This window comes from Synchiropus splendidus, chromosome 1, assembly GCF_027744825.2.
Source record: "Synchiropus splendidus isolate RoL2022-P1 chromosome 1, RoL_Sspl_1.0, whole genome shotgun sequence".
Lineage (NCBI taxonomy): Eukaryota > Metazoa > Chordata > Actinopteri > Syngnathiformes > Callionymidae > Synchiropus > Synchiropus splendidus.
The window spans coordinates 43109879-43127895 of record NC_071334.1 but is presented as its reverse complement, the minus strand read 5'-3'; the positions used below and the strand labels follow the sequence as shown (position 1 = coordinate 43127895).

The window sequence follows — 18017 nt, the reverse complement described above, 5'->3', positions numbered from 1 at the left end:
AAAAAAGTTTTCTCCTTATTTTGCTGAATTTACTCATCATGGCGGCCACTTTGGATGCATTCCAGAGTGTTGCTGGGGAGGGAGGAAGAGAGCACAGGAATCAATGTGTTGAGAGAAGAGGGTGGCTGCAGGGGTGAGAGCAACATGTTGCACATGTCCAGCTGTTTCACATTTTCAGCCTCTTTCAGGTGCATTAGTGCGTCGGCTCCTGTCTGCTGTGGACTCTTTTGACTGCTTTAAAGTCAGGTATTGATTCTGCGCTCAGCTGATTACGCAACTCGAGAAAGATTTGGATCTCGACGCAGTGACATTGAGAGGAGACAGAATGTCGGGATATTTCACTGTGTGGGTGTCGCTTGGCCTGCTGTGCTCACTTTTTCTTGCTGCTGGAGCAGCTGAATGCTCCGAGAAGGAAACTTTGCTGGAGCCCATACCGAGCTCAGTGACCTGGCCGACCGAGTGCTTACTGAACTGCACTTGGAGGACGTACGTCAGGAAACTGCAGGTCCAGGACAAACGTAACATTCGACTTCGGGATTCTTCAGAAGGTGAGATGCTGCTTTACCAAACTGTGCCGCAAAGATGTCATTTCAGACAGATAAATATACAACATTAATACATGGTTCTAATATTTTCTAGGACTAATAGTTAGGTTTTTATTTTAAGGATTTGTATCATAATATCACTCACTGTTTAAAAAGACATAATTGCTTCTTATGTTTATAAAGAATGGGAAATTATACATTGAGTAGTTCATTGTACTTCAGTTTAGTAGTTTTGGAAAAAAATACTGATTTCAGCCTTGAATAAAGTGGTTGCTACTTTGACATTTCACTCTGTACTAATATCAAGATGTTTTCATTAAAATGTGTATTGGAAATATATGACTTTGCAAGCGGATGAAAAATAAAAATCCATTGATAGGGTTTTCTGTAATAACTACCTTTTTCCATTGTGTCTTTGAAGGAAAACCTGGGGAGTATTGCTGGTCTACAGAGATCCAGTGCAAGAGTGGGGAGAGCTTCCAGCTGGCTTACCTAGTGTTCCCTGTGGATTTATCTGTACCTGGACACGATCAGCTGGAGATCACATCCTCCGGCTCCACACTTAACATCCACAGCAACCACACCACCATTCCAGACCTCTGCGGCCTCCGTTATGACGTCACAGATCGCTTCCGGCCGGAGACAAGAACGGCGACGACGTTCTGTATACAGGTGGTGAGCCAGCTGCAAAACCTGGAGGACAGGTTTCTGAAATGCAACCCTTTCTTGGTCACCTTCTGGTCGAGAAATTCCACGAAATCATGAGCACATCTGGCCCTTGCGACAGAATTACTTTGCTTTTAGTTTGTTTGTGTTATTTCACTCACTTTGCCCTAATCTTCATCAGGAGAATCTTTGTTGGAATAGCAACGGAAAGTCATGCAGTCAATTTATCTTTTGCTCTTGGGAATTTGGTCGATGGGTGTCTGGCGTGTGGACACTCTTAATAAAAGAGGTTCAAACGAGAAAAATATCATTTATAAATCCTGGGATTTCACCAAAGAGGTCAGACAGTGTGTTACGCTCTTCATGGAAAACTGTTTCTTTTTTCATGTTTTGTCTTCTGAAGTGTATTTCTGTTTGTGTACATAGTGTGATGGACATGTTTGTTTTCTGGAAAATGATTTATGAATATGCCAATATACTCTACTGACGTCTTAATTACAAATAGTCACTTGTAGTCTGTGATCACCTCAGATAGTCACTTAGCCTGAGCTGTGTTTCAGCCTGCAGCAATGACATGGATAGGTTCTCCAATAGCATTTTTATGACATGCTCTTCAAGCTGCTAATTGTGATGGTTGACTTTTGGTTTATGGTTTATTGCTATTATTATTAATGTCCATTCTGTAATGCAAAAATACAAATACACGTTGAACAAATAAATAAGAATGACGTACACTGCTCTTGCACATTATTTTGCATTGAAATAGTATTGGCTTGTACCACCTACTTACAAAGTTTGGAAAGTTTGCGTCTGCATGAGTGAAGTGACAGTTCAGTTTCCCGTTTGACTGCAAGTTTGCTAGTGTAGCTTGTAAAACTGCACGTAGTCTGCAGTCTATTGTCACGATTTCTGCCCCTGGAAAATGTTTGCTAAACTGGCTCGAGGAACGGTCTTCATTCATTACACTTATTTAGCTTTGCCTACAAAATTGTGGATAATGTCATCCTTGGCACATATACTGTATTATGCAAATATTGTATAAGTTATCTGATGGAGCGCAAAATACAAATGTCATTTAAACTCCTGCAAGTCCTACAGTAAATGGTTATTAGGCTAAGTAGTTCAGCTACATGTAACTCAACTCTCACCAACACTGTTGACGGTAAAAATCACAGTCTACTTTACTGTCAAGTTATCTAAGCTCATTACACGTGTTTTGGTTTCACTGTTTCCATTTTTTTTAATCATATTTATTTGTTTATTTTGCAAATATGCTGGATATTCGTCGATTGTGTTCATACGTACGTTTCCACAAATGATGATGACACCTATGTATTACGATGATGGAAAAATCAGAATACAATTTTATTTTAAAATTTAATTGCTCTTCATAAATATTTCTCATGAGTATACATTTGCTGTGTAACCTGCAGTTAAATATATCATCTATTAAAGTATTAAGGTATATTGTGTTCATGACAAAAAGAAGAAGAGGTGGAGGCTACGTCATCTTCTTTGCAAAGCTTGTGTCTTTCTCAGGTCATCCACTGGGGACTTGGAGCAGAGCCAGTGCAGAAAGCATATCCAGTGTTACGTACTCCCCATATCTTACCAAGCCTTTCACAACCACAACTGTGTTTTTATCCCTGGAACCCAAGCAAGCAAATGAAAGCAACAAAAACTTTCACAATTTTTATTGTGGATTTGGCATCAACATCTGTTAAGGGTAATTTGGAGCATGGGTGAGTATCTAATGGCAGAAATTCAATCTTACTCCTGTGAAATGATGCATGTGCAAGTGCTCAGTGTACGCCATTCACCGTGCAAGATGGTTGACTCACCTGGACAACTTTTCATCTGACACCTCCCAAGTTCTCTGAGTTCTCAATGCTAGACATATTAACAATGTTTCATTTACAAAACAAGGTATTGAACATTATACAAACAGAACAAGGTTGGCATCTCTTCAAACCTTAAATAGGAATATTCTTATGAACATATAGATAATATAGAGAATATATATATATATATATATATATGATTTTATTCTCAGAAGTCAGAATTCTGACTTTAAAGTGAGAATTCTGAGATTAAAGTTAGAATTCTGCCAATTATTATCTTTTTTTCTTCACTGGCCCTAATCCGCTTCCGTATCTTCAGCATGACAAAATACACATTTGACATCAGTGGTACTGAATCATGATAAATATGTGTTGGTGGGGTAAATGTAGAATTTTATATTGACCTTTATGAGAGATGGCAAATGTATGTGGGAGGAGCCAAGTTGTTTTCCAATGAATATTCTGGAAAGAGGAGGACTTGCGGAATGGTTCCATCGCGACATCACTCATGTAGGACCTCTCGTCGCTGCACATATGCGAGCATCCTCAGCATCACTGCGGCTTTGTCAAACCTCTCTTCTGTCGTGTGTGTTGCGATGAAGCTTGCTTGGTGAGTTCACAAGTTGAAAATAAATCCACCATTCAGCACGTTGATGCGGATCGTATGACATATGGGGTGGAGAAGGAAGAAAGACACTATTCTCCCTCATCGTGTTTCCTTTCTGGTGAAAAGTCATGTCCCAGAAGGATCAGGTCTGTAGCCCTGGTCAAGACCTGCCACGCTGTGACCCAGTCAACCTCGCTATCCAAATTCTGCCAACTAAACAAACCTAGACTTTAATCCCATCATGATGGAAGTGTCCTGATGAAAGCAAATGATTGACAGAAAACGAAATGATCGACTAATTTTGCACTGGATTATATTGGGGAAGACGAAACAGAGAAGTGATTAGAAGAGCCATTGTTTGTCTTTGATTGATTCTCACTGTGGGTGGAAGACTGAGTGGATTTACCATGGTGTGGTGTAATCCTCTCACACTTCAGCCAGCATGTTCGCTTCACATGCTAAATGTCCACAAAGTCACAGATGTGGACGCTTGCAATACGTTTTTGTAACACAAAACCGTTTCCTTGGCAACTTCTTATAAGGAGAACATTCAGTCATTATTAAACAGCTAATACAAAATCAGATATTCATGTGTAATTATTGATGTTTTTATTCTTTGTGACAATTTTCCTTCCTTCCTTTCCTTTTTTTATTTTCTTTGATTTGTTTAATTTTATAGTGGTCACATATTCTTTATGAATAAAAGTAATTGATGCTACCAAATGACAAAACAAATGTTTTCTGGCAGAATTCTATACGTCTATATAAAAGTTGACTGACCTCTCATACACCTTTTTAAACAACTAAAAATGCTTTGCTCTTCGTTTTCAAAAAAAAAAGGGAAAAGAAATGATGAATGAAAGAAAGTATGGATTCATTGAATAGTTTCAAACAAATATTTGATGTCGATTTGATGTTGAAGACATCCTGCCACTGTTGTTTTTGTTGTTGTTGTTATTATAATTATTTGCATTTTATTGTTGCGGGTTTCCTTTATTTGACTATGTTTTTTGTTTATTTTATTTTTCAGTTCTCCCAGTTTCGAATTTTTTTTTTAATTATCGTTATATATGACATTAACTTGATATTAAAAATCGTTTCTTTTTTATTCCTGCGCTGGTCCCAAATTCCAAGCTAGTGCTGTAGTAATTCAAACATTACTCCTTAGTTACATAACTGTCATGAAAACGTAAGTTCAAAGCTCAAGGTTTTCAATAACTCTAGCAGTAGAATTACGCTAAGACGATCTTATCACTTATGCAGTAAATCACACATGTCAACAAATGTGACTGTACCATGTTCGGCACTCGGGGGGAGTTATGTAAAACTTTGAGTAGATTAGTTGTGTACACGACTAAAATCAAAAATTAAAATGCATATTGTGTCGTATTTTACTCTCACTATGTGCCGTATGCGGTACTCACGACGATACAGTCTTTGTAGATATTTTGTGACCGAGTGTATTGAGTTTCAGGTGCATAAATCACAGGAGGCCCCCGGGAGGATGAATGAGTCGAACAATCCAGCAGGCACTGAGATTCACGCACCGCTAGCAGACAAGTGTCAAACTACGGCAACCAGGGACGCTTTTGACAAACTCGCTGTTAAACAAGTTGAAATAACCGGTAAACAATGTAACCGAAGGCGATGACTGTCAGATACTGATGACACACAACTTTTAAGACCATGGCAGCTCAGGCAAGGTAAGGCAGCAGCGGCTAGCTGTTAGCTGCGGGTGCTAGCTGGTCAACAGCTAAACATCCTTACTTAACCCCGATTTCAACATTTGATTTTATATGTCCTACTCGGCCGAACTCTCACGTCGGGTTCATGGCTCTCTTAATCCAGGGCAATTCGTATAATAATCTTGGGCTGTTCTCGTGACTTGAGCAGCAACTGGAGGGGTGGAATCAGCTGTGAAGGGAGAGTTATGATTTTCACCAGCTGGTCCGAGTGTTTACCAACTTTCTTACCGAGCCACGGTTTTCTTCTTTTAGTTCTGTCCAAACATTGGTTGAACCACAAGTCTTATTACGGTAGACTGTGGACTTTTTGATGTGGTGTAACTAGGGACTTACTCTACTATTCCTTTTTACCACTAAAGCTTTCAAACCATTTTTTTATGGGGGCGGTGTTGCAATTCATATTTAATTCTAAAAATATAATTTTCTTACTTATTTCCGTCACTCAGAAACGGGTTTTATTTTAATATAAATGTATTAACGACTTTATCTTGTCCTTCAGTATAACTTAAGCACTTAAATATTATATATTTTTGTTCATCCTCGCAGCACAACAGCCATGCTGACCTTTTTCAAATGCTCATATTTACACCATGCAGTTTTGACCGCAGAAGTGCCCAGACCGTCTGTACTGTTCGATTATCAACAGTGGTTTGCATGGAACCAGAGATCCCACCAGGAACATTCTAAATATGTGAACACAACCAGACCGTACTATGTCATAGCCCAAACATTTAACTGCTTATTTACTGTGTTTTGGTATTTCATTTTTGGTCTGTTGATGATTCATTGAAATGAATGTAGACAGAAAATGCCTTATTCCCCTGTTTTAATTGATCAAATAATTGTACATGTGCACTGCAGTATCAATACAGCTAAGCATTTCAGATACAAAAATCTATCAAGACCTTGCATTCATTTTGATGTGATGTGCGACTGAAATCAAATATTTATTAACCTGCACTTGATGAATTTTTCACGTCTTATGAAGATGTTTTCTCATCTTTTTCAAATGCAAATTTGAAATGCTTTATGCCGTGCAGTTGCCATGGAATGACGTCAGCTGGGATTCTGCTTTAGTCTGGCAGTTGTGAGGATTTCACCCAAAAAGACAATAACAACATGTTGTGTATAGTTGTTAGACTCACTTCTTCTGTTCGGTGATGGAAAAGTCAGTCTTGTTATAAACTACAAGTGAGGTTTTCGGACTGTTACTCCTGGTTAGGAACACAAATCAACATATGTATGAGGTTCTGGAAAGCCAATTACTCTATTTTGTGCAGCTGTGTGGCACTTTTCCCCAAATGACATGAATGGCATCCTCCCCAAGGTCCACCAGTCAGATCTTAATTAAACAGCTTTTGATCTTGTGAAACAGGGAGATCATTCATACAGGATGTGTTATCTAGAGACCCTTGTCACCCGACTGTTTTTGACCCAATCAAATCTAACTTAAAAAATGCATTTGTGACGCTCCGCAGTGGCTACAGTGAGGAAAGGAACCGTCTTCGCCTCCAGGCCAGAGAGCAGAGGAACCAGGAGACAAGCCAAGCCAAGAAACACCATGCTGATAATGTGCCACTATTTGGTGAACTATACAGAGTAAGTGATGTTACGATGAGTGCACTACATTCCCACTTCGCTGTCCGAGTCTCTGATGTTCTCCATGATAATCCCCCGATGACAATTCTGCATCTCATGATAAATTTGATAAACATGCGACTGACTCGCTGCATTCGACCTGCATACGTGAACATGACGAGACCATGACGGCGTGCCGCGCTCTCCAGCTCCGCGGCGTTTGACAGCCGACACCGGCGTGTGACAGTTGTGGAGAGTGTGGTGGACTTTGGTTCACTGTCATAGATTGAAACTCATTTTTAATCCAGGGAACCTTTGCTCATGACACTGGTCGACTCTGAGTCTCTGGATCCCTGTTTATTTTATTAGATGGAGTGGTCCTCATAGGTTCTCTGACGCGGTCGTCTGCCTTGATTCATATGAACACGTGCAGGTCTCCCGCTGCACTGGCGCCTCGGTGAAACACCCTGGTGGAAATAGTTGGATATTGGACGGACCTCCGCTCCGGTATTGGCGGCGGCGTCCTCTTCCATATCCCCATTAGGGTTCACTGATCGCAGTCACACAAATAATGATGTGGGAGACAAACTCCACCAATAAGAAAACAGTTTCAAGAGAGACTGTAGTGTCCAACACATGGAATATAATGAAAATTTATTTATCCTGATGATTATCGTTATCGTTGAAAAATTGATCACAATATTTTTTTTGTCCATATCGCCCATCCCTACTGTTCTTCTTTATAAACTGACTTGCGTGTTTGTTTGTTTTTTTCAGCCAGACAAAAGGGAGGATGCCCTTTCCAATAAAATCCGGATGCTATTAGGCAGTTATGAAGATGGTAACAGTAGCAATCCCCCGACAGCTGAGCCTTTACTGATTCCTTTTCATGGGAACTTCTCACGGCCAGTCCAGCCTCTGCCCCACAGTCAAAGTGCATCCACCAGTAACAGCATTTCCTCTCAGTCTACTTCCACTGCTATTTCTGACCACTATGGAAATGGATCCATATTGCCAAAGACTGAACTCAACCAGTTGCCCACGCAGCAACAAACTATCTCAGATCTCAGGGATCGTCCTCAGGCAGTTGCTGAGGCGCCATCTTTTCTACCCACAAAAGAGTGTGAAAACATAGAGAATAATGCCATTCATCATAAGGACAGGCTGGTCTTGCAACACACTCAAGAATCTACAGACAGCCGCTCTGCCATGGAGATTTCTCCTAAAGAGGGACCTCTGCCAAGATCCAGCAAAAGTAACCCACTTCTCCAACAAACGTTTGCGTCCCTGTTGTCGTCAAAGCAGCCAAGTTCCGTCATGACCCAGAAGCCCACGGCATATGTGCGGCCTTTGGATGGTCAGGACCAGACAGTCAATGAGTCGCCTGATCTCAAGCCTCCTCCAGAGCTGATCGAGCCATTACAAGACTCCACCATGGAGCATGTGAAGTCGGAGATGTTGCTTCATTATTTGGAGGTGAGAGTCTTGTATACGCAGCATAATACAATGATACATATAGTGAAGACATGAGATGAATTTGGAATCCTCTCCCTTGTTTTGCATCCTTAAGTGTTATTCACTTCCCGATGGTGGTGAGGTTTTCACTCAGCTATTTCTATGCACTTATGCATGCACATGTGCACACACACACACACGTCTGTACTTCCATCTTAGTGAGGACACTCACTGACATAACGCTTCCCTGAGCCTCCCACCCTCCAAAACCATTGCTCTCAACAGAATTTAAACCCAGTTTTTTTTTGTTTCAAAGCTCAAATTGAGGGTTGAAGAAGTGAGGACCAGGCAAAATGTCCTTACTGTGTTGGTTAAGAAACAGTGTGTGTGCTCACAAGGATAGAAGAACTGATTAAACAAAATAAAAAAGACGCTGCTGTTGACACATCTAGTATCATGTGTAACTGAAGTTTCATCTTTGTCCTCCAGTGTCAGCCTGACTTGGACAGAGATTTATTTGCATTTTCCTAGTGTAATATTAACATCCATGGCGATTTTTCAGGCCACTGCTTTATTCTTCTGCATGCTAGGTTCATTAGTTTGCTGAACACTTTTACCCTCAATTGTCTTTACATGGCAGCTGCACAAATTATTTGACCTTGCATAACCCATCTTTAGTTAAGATGATTCATTTTGTTTCTGAGAGGTCGGAATTGATCATGCAAATTTTGGAGTAAAACCCTGCAAATGTGGTTTTTGATCCTTGATTGAACAGCATGCATGTGACTTTGACTTGTGTTGTTGTGAGCAATAATTTGAGTGGGTAACACCTTATCTTTTCGTCAGATTTGTATCGTTGTCTGCGTTGACCATGTTTTTTTTTTTATTATTGCCATACATTATTGTGGTTAACATTAAAGTTGAAATGTGATGTGCTTAGAGTTGCAAAGGGAAAGCTTGGAAATTTTGTATATATTCCACATTGGGAACTTTTAATGGGAATCTTGGGGAACTAACTGGAATGTATCATGTTCAAGCTAGGGATGCGCCGATCAGGGTTTTTGCTGCCGATCACAGATACCGATCAGCCACAGTGCCGATCACCACCGATCACCGATACAGATCACATGGATTGACAATGAATTTGTCATCAAAATGATGAGACCTTCTGTGTACATGATGTGAAAACATCAATCATTAAATCATTTTAATTCAGACACGTTTTTATATAATCTGTCAAGAGGATGACTGAAAAATGTAATTGATGTGAGATGTCACAGTTCGGTGAGTCTCTAGAGACTTTGCTATGTCCGTGAAATACGCTTTGCGCAGCGGTCAGACTCTACCATCATCAATGCAAGATCTTGGTGAAACATGAATGCAACACTGGATGGAAATAAATCTTGTGACATTGCAGAAGCTTATCGAAATGACGACTTTTTTCCACTCCGGACGTTTTCAACCGTTTCCGTTTCAGGTGGCAAACACGCTGCGCTCGACACCAAAACGGCAACGGTTCCATTCGTTTCCGTCTCCACGTAAATGACACCTGAGAAAAGCTGCTCATCTAGCTTGGTGAAATTAATAATTTCTTATTATTCCAAATGTCACGCTCCTACCGGCGGATGTTGCTAAGCAACAAGCCTGCTGCCGAGGAGCCAGCGTTCTCACTTTCATGAGACCAGAAAACTCTCTGTGCTCCGTCAAGTGCTGGAGCTTTAAATGGCGTGTTTCATTTGAAGGCGCCTCCCTGCGCAGCATTTTCCTGCAGATGTGCTGCAGGATGCAAACTTGACATGACAGATTGAAAGAAGCTCCACAGCAGACATGCTGCTGCTGAGTGAGCAGCGAGTAGGGAGGAGCGGACGCGTCACAACCAGCGGGGCTTCATCAGAGCGGCGGCTGCCACACACACGCTGAAATCGACTGATCATGATCTGTGACCAATTGATCGCAGCATCCCTAGATCAAGCATACACATGCACAACACAAAGAAATGTTGTGCGTGTTGATATTAATATAATTTGTATTAATTTGTTTTATTTAATGACAAAACTGTTTTGGACAAAGTTAGATCTCTCTTGTCGTCTTTGTTTTTCTTTTTTCTTTTGGTTCGAGTCTGAACCGTGATGCGATCCAAATCGGCAGCAAACCTGATCGGTGCATCCTTTTTTAAATAGGGGTATTTGTTATTTGCTAGATATCTCTCCTGAATGCGTGTGCCGGTACAAGTTGTGGTGTCAATAGCCATGCAGTAAACAATGGGTTGTGTGCATGTGATTAAGAAATGACATATTTATTTGTTAGACATCTGTTTGTTTTAGTTAAGATCATGCTAAAATTTGCTTTCTCAAACTATATTCAAGCTCCATAGGAAGAGCAAACCTTCAGTTTTCAATATCCCCAGTTTATTCATGTTTATGCTCATAAATTCTCATGGAAACCTTCCATTTTTGAAAAGTCCTGGAATGGAACCCTACATGTGCCTTGTATTTAGTCCCAGTTCTTAAACTGAGGTGTTGAAATTGATTTAATTTTATTTAATTTTGTATTAACTTAAGTTCACCATTTTCTTTCCTGACAGACAAAGACAGATGGAGCCATTTGTGTGGAAGACATCTTAAGGGTGAGTTCAGGCTTGCGTGTTCATAAAGCTTTAACTTCTCAAGCACCCCCCATGACAGTCAAAGCTCCATTAAAGCTGTCAGAGAATCAATTGTACCGCTTTAATTATGGATAAAATGGCATGTGTAATTAGATTTTTCATTACTGGTCATTCCTAGCAAGATGGGAAATTCTAAGCTTGTTCGTACAGAAACTCTTGTGGTGACTTTATACTGCTCAGTGACACCATGCCCACAATCATGAAGTGCACCATAGAAAGGCTCATCAATCGCCTCGTAGATGTGAAATTAACTCCTAATAAAAAATAAAAAAAGATTCAAAAATGTTCTGTCTGGTTTGAAGGAACTGATCCATCCATGGCCTCCTCTCCTCACACCCATACACACAATGTTTAAGGAGGAACCTCAGTCCCCAGCCATACCTAAGGTAAGTTTAGTTAAGTAAATGGTTAAGTGAAAGTGAAGTGGATGTTTGTGCATGCGTGTATGGAAAGTCACTTAATCGAACACCAGTACGTTGTTTTACTGAACAGGAGCATGAACATCAGAGCAACTCACCCATTGTCTGTGCTTAAACGACGTGAGACTGATAACAAGTTTCATTGCTTCTACAGGAAGTGAAAGATGTTTCTGCGTGCCCAGGGCAAAGTAAGTACACTGACGGAAGTAGATAAGGAAGAAATTAATGTGAAGCTTCTATATATATTTAGATTTGTAGCTAATGTAACTTGATTCAGCCATTTCCATATTGTAGCTTTTGTTTTCTTTTTTCATGTTTGGAAATAACAATATTTTTTGGTCCCCTGCCCTAAGTGAGTACACAGAGGAAATATAACTGCCGATGACAATGGGATGTTAACCCCATCAGAACAGGATCTAGGCAAAGGCAAAAGATCTTGTGTTTTCATGTTTCAGATGTTGTGTTTGTGTTGCAGGACTTGTTACCATTATTGTGTTTTGTTTTCCCTTCTAGAAATCAGCGTGTGCACTGCAGAAAATCCACCTGTGCTTGTCGTTCAAAGCTCTTCATCGTAAGTGCACTCATTCTGCTATTAACGTTTGCAGCACCATCATCAAACAAGCCAAGCTGCAAATGTGAAGCTTGAGGCAGTTATTACCTTCACACATGTTGTGGTGGACACATGGGTGTGTTTCCATCTAAGCTTTGGAGTAAAGGGAGATTGAGAACCACCCCCGGTCAAGGAGCAGCTACACAGTCGGAGCATAACAGAGCGCAGCAGTGTGAATTTGACTGACTCAGATTCTAAAGAGGAATATTCATACTCTGATGAACAGAAGAAAGTGACAGTATGTCCATTTGCCGTGACCCTCCACGTATTGGCTGCTGTTTTTTTGACTGTGGTGAAGCACGATCAAAGCGGTGATGTAGAGTAGAGTGATTGGAGAAAAAAAACACAATAAACACAATAGTGGCAGGCGCTGTAGAAACTGCGGGAGAAAATAAACTGTGAATAGCGTTGGAGTCAATGATCACAGTCTTGTCATAAATGACTGCCATAAATGTGACATTTATGGCAGTCCTTCTCACTCTTTACCCGTGTCCTTGACTGAAAGCCACATCTACTGGTGGAATCAAGTCTGAGGTACATCTTGGATTTTTCATAGTGTGAAAGCCACCGTAGTCACACAGATATTTGATTCATATTTACCACCAAGTACCAAATGTAACCATTATACAAAGGGAGGGATATTCATTTGGCCTAAGACACAGCCGAGCTACACCCCTATTTTGTACCATACTGCAAAAAAATCCTCCTCTTTTGTGGGTTCTTGTGAGTCATGTGTCAGGTTTTCCAAAAAAACAGTCAAGCAGTATGTTGGAGGATGCAGGCAGTCGTGAATAGGGATCAGTATGGTCACGCTGACGCCTGTATCTCCTCCATGGGTTTGAACCGTCCACGTCTGGCCGGACTGGCAGTGTTACACTTTAACAAGTGTGATCAAAGTGCGACAGAAAGCATACTAATGAATTAAAAGCAACACAAGGATCTTGTAAACCCAGACTGGAGTGAAGCATTTTGTGATTCTCATGCAGCAAGGGCGAGTCTGCAAGTTCCAGCGAGTCAGAGAGCTGCTCGAGGTCTGAGTCAGACAGCGAAAGTGTCACCGCGGACCCCCAAGCTCCTGCGGGTGGCTCAACCACTGAGGTAATGCGTCACTTATTTATGAGGAAGTCTCCATTTCCACAACTCTGAGCCTTTATATTCCTCTATTTATAGGTGGGTGCACCAGCTGTGACCCATGGCAACTGGCAGCTGGGGAACTGGATCAGGTCCAGCCAACAGAGTTCAAGCAGCAAATACCAAGGAGGTGCACGTGTTTCCAACAGCTCCCAGGACACTCTCCAGCCCTCCTGTAGCGAGTCGGTCGTTCCCTCGAAGGAATCTCAGCTTTCACCTCACAGTGGCAACAAGTCAAATCCCAAATACTGTGCTGAGAGCTCCGGCCAGAGCCGTGAAGCGACTCTGGAGCCCCCCCTGGCGGATATGAGTGTTCAAGCCAGTCAGGTCCTCACAGGGAAGGCGGTTTGTTCCAGTAAATCTGCAGCGGCTGTCAGTGTCAAATCTGCGGAAATTGCACCGGCAAAAGGAGACCTCCCCTTCACTGACAGACCAAAAGTGAAAACGGAAATCTCTCACCACAGGAAGAGCAGCAACACAGACAGATCCAAGGATCTCAATAAGAAAAGAACGGATCAGATATCCCCACATTGTCCGACTTGTGTGGTGAGGTTTCCTGACACCTGCTCCTGCTTCATTAAATCCGAGCCCTCGCCAGGCAGAGTTGGTAAAGCTAGGAGGAAGGAGAACGGCACAGGTGCACCTCTTAAGGATCCCTGCTCCCTTGGCCATAAGGACAGAAAGAAGGGTAGACATGAGAAAAAAGAAGCTCAGAGTTCTTCACGACCGCCTTTTTCTTTGGTGGTGAAAATTGATCTCAGTCTGCTGTCCAGACCACCCTGTGCCTCCAGGGTGGCTGAAGAGAAGCCCCTCTGCACAGAGAGGACAGGTGCAGGACACGACGTCGGCAGCGTGAAGCGTCACAGACACGGCAGCAGGAAGTCCTCTGCTGAAACGGTGACGACTGATGGTCACCCCAAACACATTTGAACTAAAATAATCACTCTGTTTTTTTGTTTTGTTTTCAGGTAGATATAAATGTTAAGGCGAAGAAAAGAAAATTGGAAACTAAAAAGCCCACACCAGCTGTGAAGCAGGAGTAAGATTCTGAGCCTTGGTCGTAAACCTTGCACCGTATGTAGCACCCGTATGCTAACGTGCAGCCTCTTCCCGCTCATGTGCAGAAGCTCCTGCAGAGCCACTGAAAGTCAGGAGCCAAAGAAGCTCAAGAAAAGTCACATGACTCCTCCAGCAGTCAAGAAGGTATCAAAGCATGTCAAGCGCCGGTCAGAAGAGACTAAAGAAGCTCTGGAGCCTAGCAAAAAGAAAAGTGGAACGCAAGACCAAACACAGGTGAATTCAGTTGAGGTGCATTTCTGGTTAGCGCCACCTGCAGACTGAAGGTGATGAGTCTCAGCGCTGAACCCCTAACCATCCTGTCAGAGATCAGATGGAGTCTTCCGCAGCTTTTCTGACCGATAAAGTCTGCACGCTGTGCAGGCCCCATTATGATGGCAGATTCTGGCTTCACTCTTCCTGTGAACTGCACATTCATTTTACATCCCACATCATTGTTGGATGTAAAATGGCAAAATCATGTGAGTGTAGTTTCACATGGACCGTTCTGGGAAATGTGAATCCAATTCATCCCCATAAATACTCTTCAGTGGATTTTAATATCCTCCTGATGAAAGGATTGGGAGGCAGTCTACGATATATTTCATGTAAAATGACACCACTTGTGTAAATGTTTGTTGTTTTAAGGCCTTTACAGTGTTGCCGCTATAACCACACTGCAGTTGTGACACCTCTTGTGTCCTCCGCTTCACTGTAGGGCAGCTGGAAGGTTTCCCTTCTGCAATCCAACTGGATGCACTTAGTTTTTGAATTTTTGACCTGAAGCTTGTCTTGTCTCATTACAGAAGCAGTCCTCCAAGAAAATGTCTGGAACGTGCATGCCACTGCTCAGATTCGAAGACAGGTCAGCTTTTCTGCATTTCACACTGAAGTGTCTGTTTTGGGTTTTTTTCTCTCTCCAGCTCTTAGTCCTGTGTAGGGTTTTCCTTCCACTTACACTGACTAGTGTCTCCCCTGCAGGCTGCACTCGGTAAAGCATTACATCAAAGAGGCCAAGAGACTGAAGCACAAGGCCGATTCAGAGGTTTGTTGATGTTCGCCGTGACTGGATGTGGAGGAGGAAGCTTAGTCTTTGTTTTTGCTGCAGTCGGACAAGCTCAGTAAAGGGTTCAACTACCTGGATGCAGCCATGTACTTTGTTGAGAGTGGCATCGCCATGAAGAAGGACCCGCAGATTTCGCTGTCCTCCCACACAATGTTCGCCGAGACAGTGGAACTGCTCAAGTAAGAGAGCGCCTGACGTGGAACGTTTGCATTGGTCATTAACTCTGATCATGTTCCATTAGGTTTGTTCTGAAACTGAAGAGCTCCTGTGATCTATCGCCCTCAGAGAAGGATTTCATTGTTCTCTGGTAAGAGGAAGAACAGCTGTGTGCCATGACAACCACAAGGATGCAGCCCGTCAAGTTGCTCCTGTGTGGCAGTGGACTTCCATTTTGAAAGCTGTGAATATGGTGGGAATGGATACATATGGAGGGATTTCTCTGCCATCGAGATATGAATACAAAACAACAAATTGAATAAAAAAAAAAAAAATCAATCATTCATGCCAAAAAATGATGTTTTGATACTTGTTATTAAGGTTTGAATACAAAAAAAACCCCAAAGATTTACATAGTCTTTAAAAAAGTCAGCATGAAAATTAATAATTTGATTGAAGTTGGTGATATAAAGTTTTGGGTTTTTTTTTTCGGTTTTAAATTTTATTTACAAATTCAGCAGCAACAGAACCAGGTGCAAGTCATGTTTATCAAATTTACTCATGGAAAAAAGGAAAAAATGAGAGAAAATTGTGAATACTGAATAAAATAAGTATAATAAAACCATGTCTAAATATCATAAAATAAAAATTACGTATTTTATTTAAACTCCAAATAAGATATAAATAAAGTGTAAATGAAAGTATTGCCATAAAATGTTCCAATTAATTTTCAAAACTGCTTCAATAGGTGCTTTCATGACAGTTTTTACTGTTGGGGTGCGCCATCACTTTCTTCATCATTTTTTCTTTTCAAGAACGCCTCCATAGTTGGTAACTATCACAGATTTGCAGCTGTCAAGTCAATTCAGTGACACACTACTGCCACCATGCGTGGCTCATGTATTACAACTGAGCGTCTCACAGCCCAAAAAATTTTCAGCGGCCTTTAGGGGGCGCTCGCGGCCCTCGGCCCTATGGTTAAGAATGACTGGGTTTTGTGTCTTGCAGTTTGAGGTGCCAGGCTCTCCTGCAGATGGCGATGTTTCAGCACAAACAGAAAACCGCACTGAACTACTCCAAGACCCTGGCTTACCACTTCAGTGTGAGTCCTTCTCACTCTGCGTCTTCACTGTCCCCAGAATTCACACCAACTAAATTGCCACTTTGTTTCAGACCTCTGCTCACTCAACACAGGATCCTTCAGCAACCTTCAGGTAACGGCTCCTTGTTTCCCTCTGCACAATTCCACCGAATTTCTTACCCCTCACTAATGGAGCTTTATATCTCAGGGGCACCAACACTCCGTCCCCGCTGCCCAGCGCGCCGTCCCCTGCGGCATCCACCGGCTTCACGCAGAGCGGCTCGGGCCCCGCCTTCGCCGTGTCCATCCCCCAAACCATCGGTCAGATGACGGTCGCCTACGTGAACATCACCGCCTTGTGTCTGAGCGCTCACGACATGTGGGAGCAGTCGGAGGAGCTGGCGAAGAAGGGCAGCGGTGAGTCTGGCTGCAGCAGCAGCAGCAGCAGCAGCAGCAGTAGCAGTAACTCTGAACCATGGTGTCTGCGTGTGCTTCAGGCTTGCTCTCAGAACTGGACTCTGCCGTGGGCCCGCTGACGCTGACCTCCAGTGTGAGCTCCATGGTGCGCTACACCAGGCAGGGCGTGGCCTGGTTGAGACTCAACAACAACAACAACAACAACAAACGGGTAAAGTGACCCTGGCGGTCTGCTCACGCCCGATATCCTCTTCAGACGCACGGCACTTGCACTCGCGACCAACAGATGCCTCATGTGCCTTGGAAAATGTCGACCGCCTCCTCACTGGACTCAGTCATTTGTTGGCAGCGAACTTCCTTTTCTGTGAATATTGATATCATTTGCACTTTACACAAGTGGAGCGGCCATCTTGGCAGTCACGTGTCCTTCCTTCTATCAACTTCCATCAGCACTTACGCTGACTGTGGCGCAGAGAAAGTGGCCGAGGGATGAATTTGGATTATGGTTCAGTTGGATCGTGATTTTGGAAGTGAAATGCATTGGAATATTATTTCAGCCGCTCATCTCCGGAAATGTCATAATAAAAAGGGCTACAAAGGGATCACAGCGTTCCTATTTTTAGTTTGTCCGAGGATTTTTAACGCGCTTCTGTTCCTTTTTATGTTCCGCCGGCTGCTCCAACGTAATTCTGAGCTTCTCAAAATATTGCACATGAAATGAAACCATTTTTGCAGTTTAAGATTGAAATAATTGACTATTTCTCCTGAACATGTTGTCTTACTAACTAACCTGTGGCTTTGTTTACATCCACCTACGTTTACCAAACCGTCCATAGATGATTCCTGGACTGTGTGACCTCTGATGACCTTTGGGAAATGTGTGACGGCTTTGTGTTGCAGAGATCAATAAACACTGGAGACGACATTGTTTTGGTTTTATTTTTCTTTCAAGGAACAATCCTGCTTCCAGAAACAGAGT

The 18017-nt window shown here is 42.3% G+C and overlaps 1 protein-coding gene across 3 annotated transcripts; it reads left to right on the top strand.

The window, feature by feature from the left end:
* Window positions 1–3429: 3429 nt before the first annotated feature.
* On the top strand, window positions 3430–17977 carry aff1 (AF4/FMR2 family, member 1). 3 transcript variants are annotated; one of them, XM_053852659.1, is made up of 19 exons: window positions 3430–3662; window positions 6883–7003; window positions 7760–8458; window positions 11022–11063; window positions 11405–11488; window positions 11676–11709; window positions 12035–12092; window positions 13118–13229; window positions 13302–14159; window positions 14231–14301; window positions 14387–14555; window positions 15125–15183; window positions 15300–15363; window positions 15427–15563; window positions 15626–15691; window positions 16549–16642; window positions 16714–16754; window positions 16830–17038; window positions 17119–17977. In XM_053852659.1, the coding sequence occupies exons 1-19, from the start codon at window positions 3475–3477 to the stop codon at window positions 17256–17258; spliced, it is 3246 nt and encodes a 1081-aa protein (XP_053708634.1). In that variant the 5' UTR covers window positions 3430–3474; the 3' UTR covers window positions 17259–17977. The 3 variants fall into 3 exon arrangements, with proteins under 3 accessions (XP_053708634.1, XP_053708643.1, XP_053708651.1); XM_053852668.1 differs by lacking the exon at window positions 3430–3662 and adding an exon at window positions 5186–5362; XM_053852676.1 differs by lacking the exon at window positions 3430–3662 and adding an exon at window positions 5187–5284.
* Window positions 17978–18017: the final 40 nt, after the last annotated feature.

Bases quoted from the DNA above. Each gene is read 5' to 3' on its own strand.
- aff1 (XM_053852659.1), top strand. From the start codon at position 3,475: ATGTATGTGGGAGGAGCCAAGTTGTTTTCCAATGAATATTCTGGAAAG. The intron at 11,064-11,404 runs GTGAGTTCAGGC...TCTGGTTTGAAG, and splicing joins GTGTGGAAGACATCTTAAGG to GAACTGATCCATCCATGGCC. The intron at 14,556-15,124 runs GTGAATTCAGTT...GTCTCATTACAG, and splicing joins GAACGCAAGACCAAACACAG to AAGCAGTCCTCCAAGAAAAT.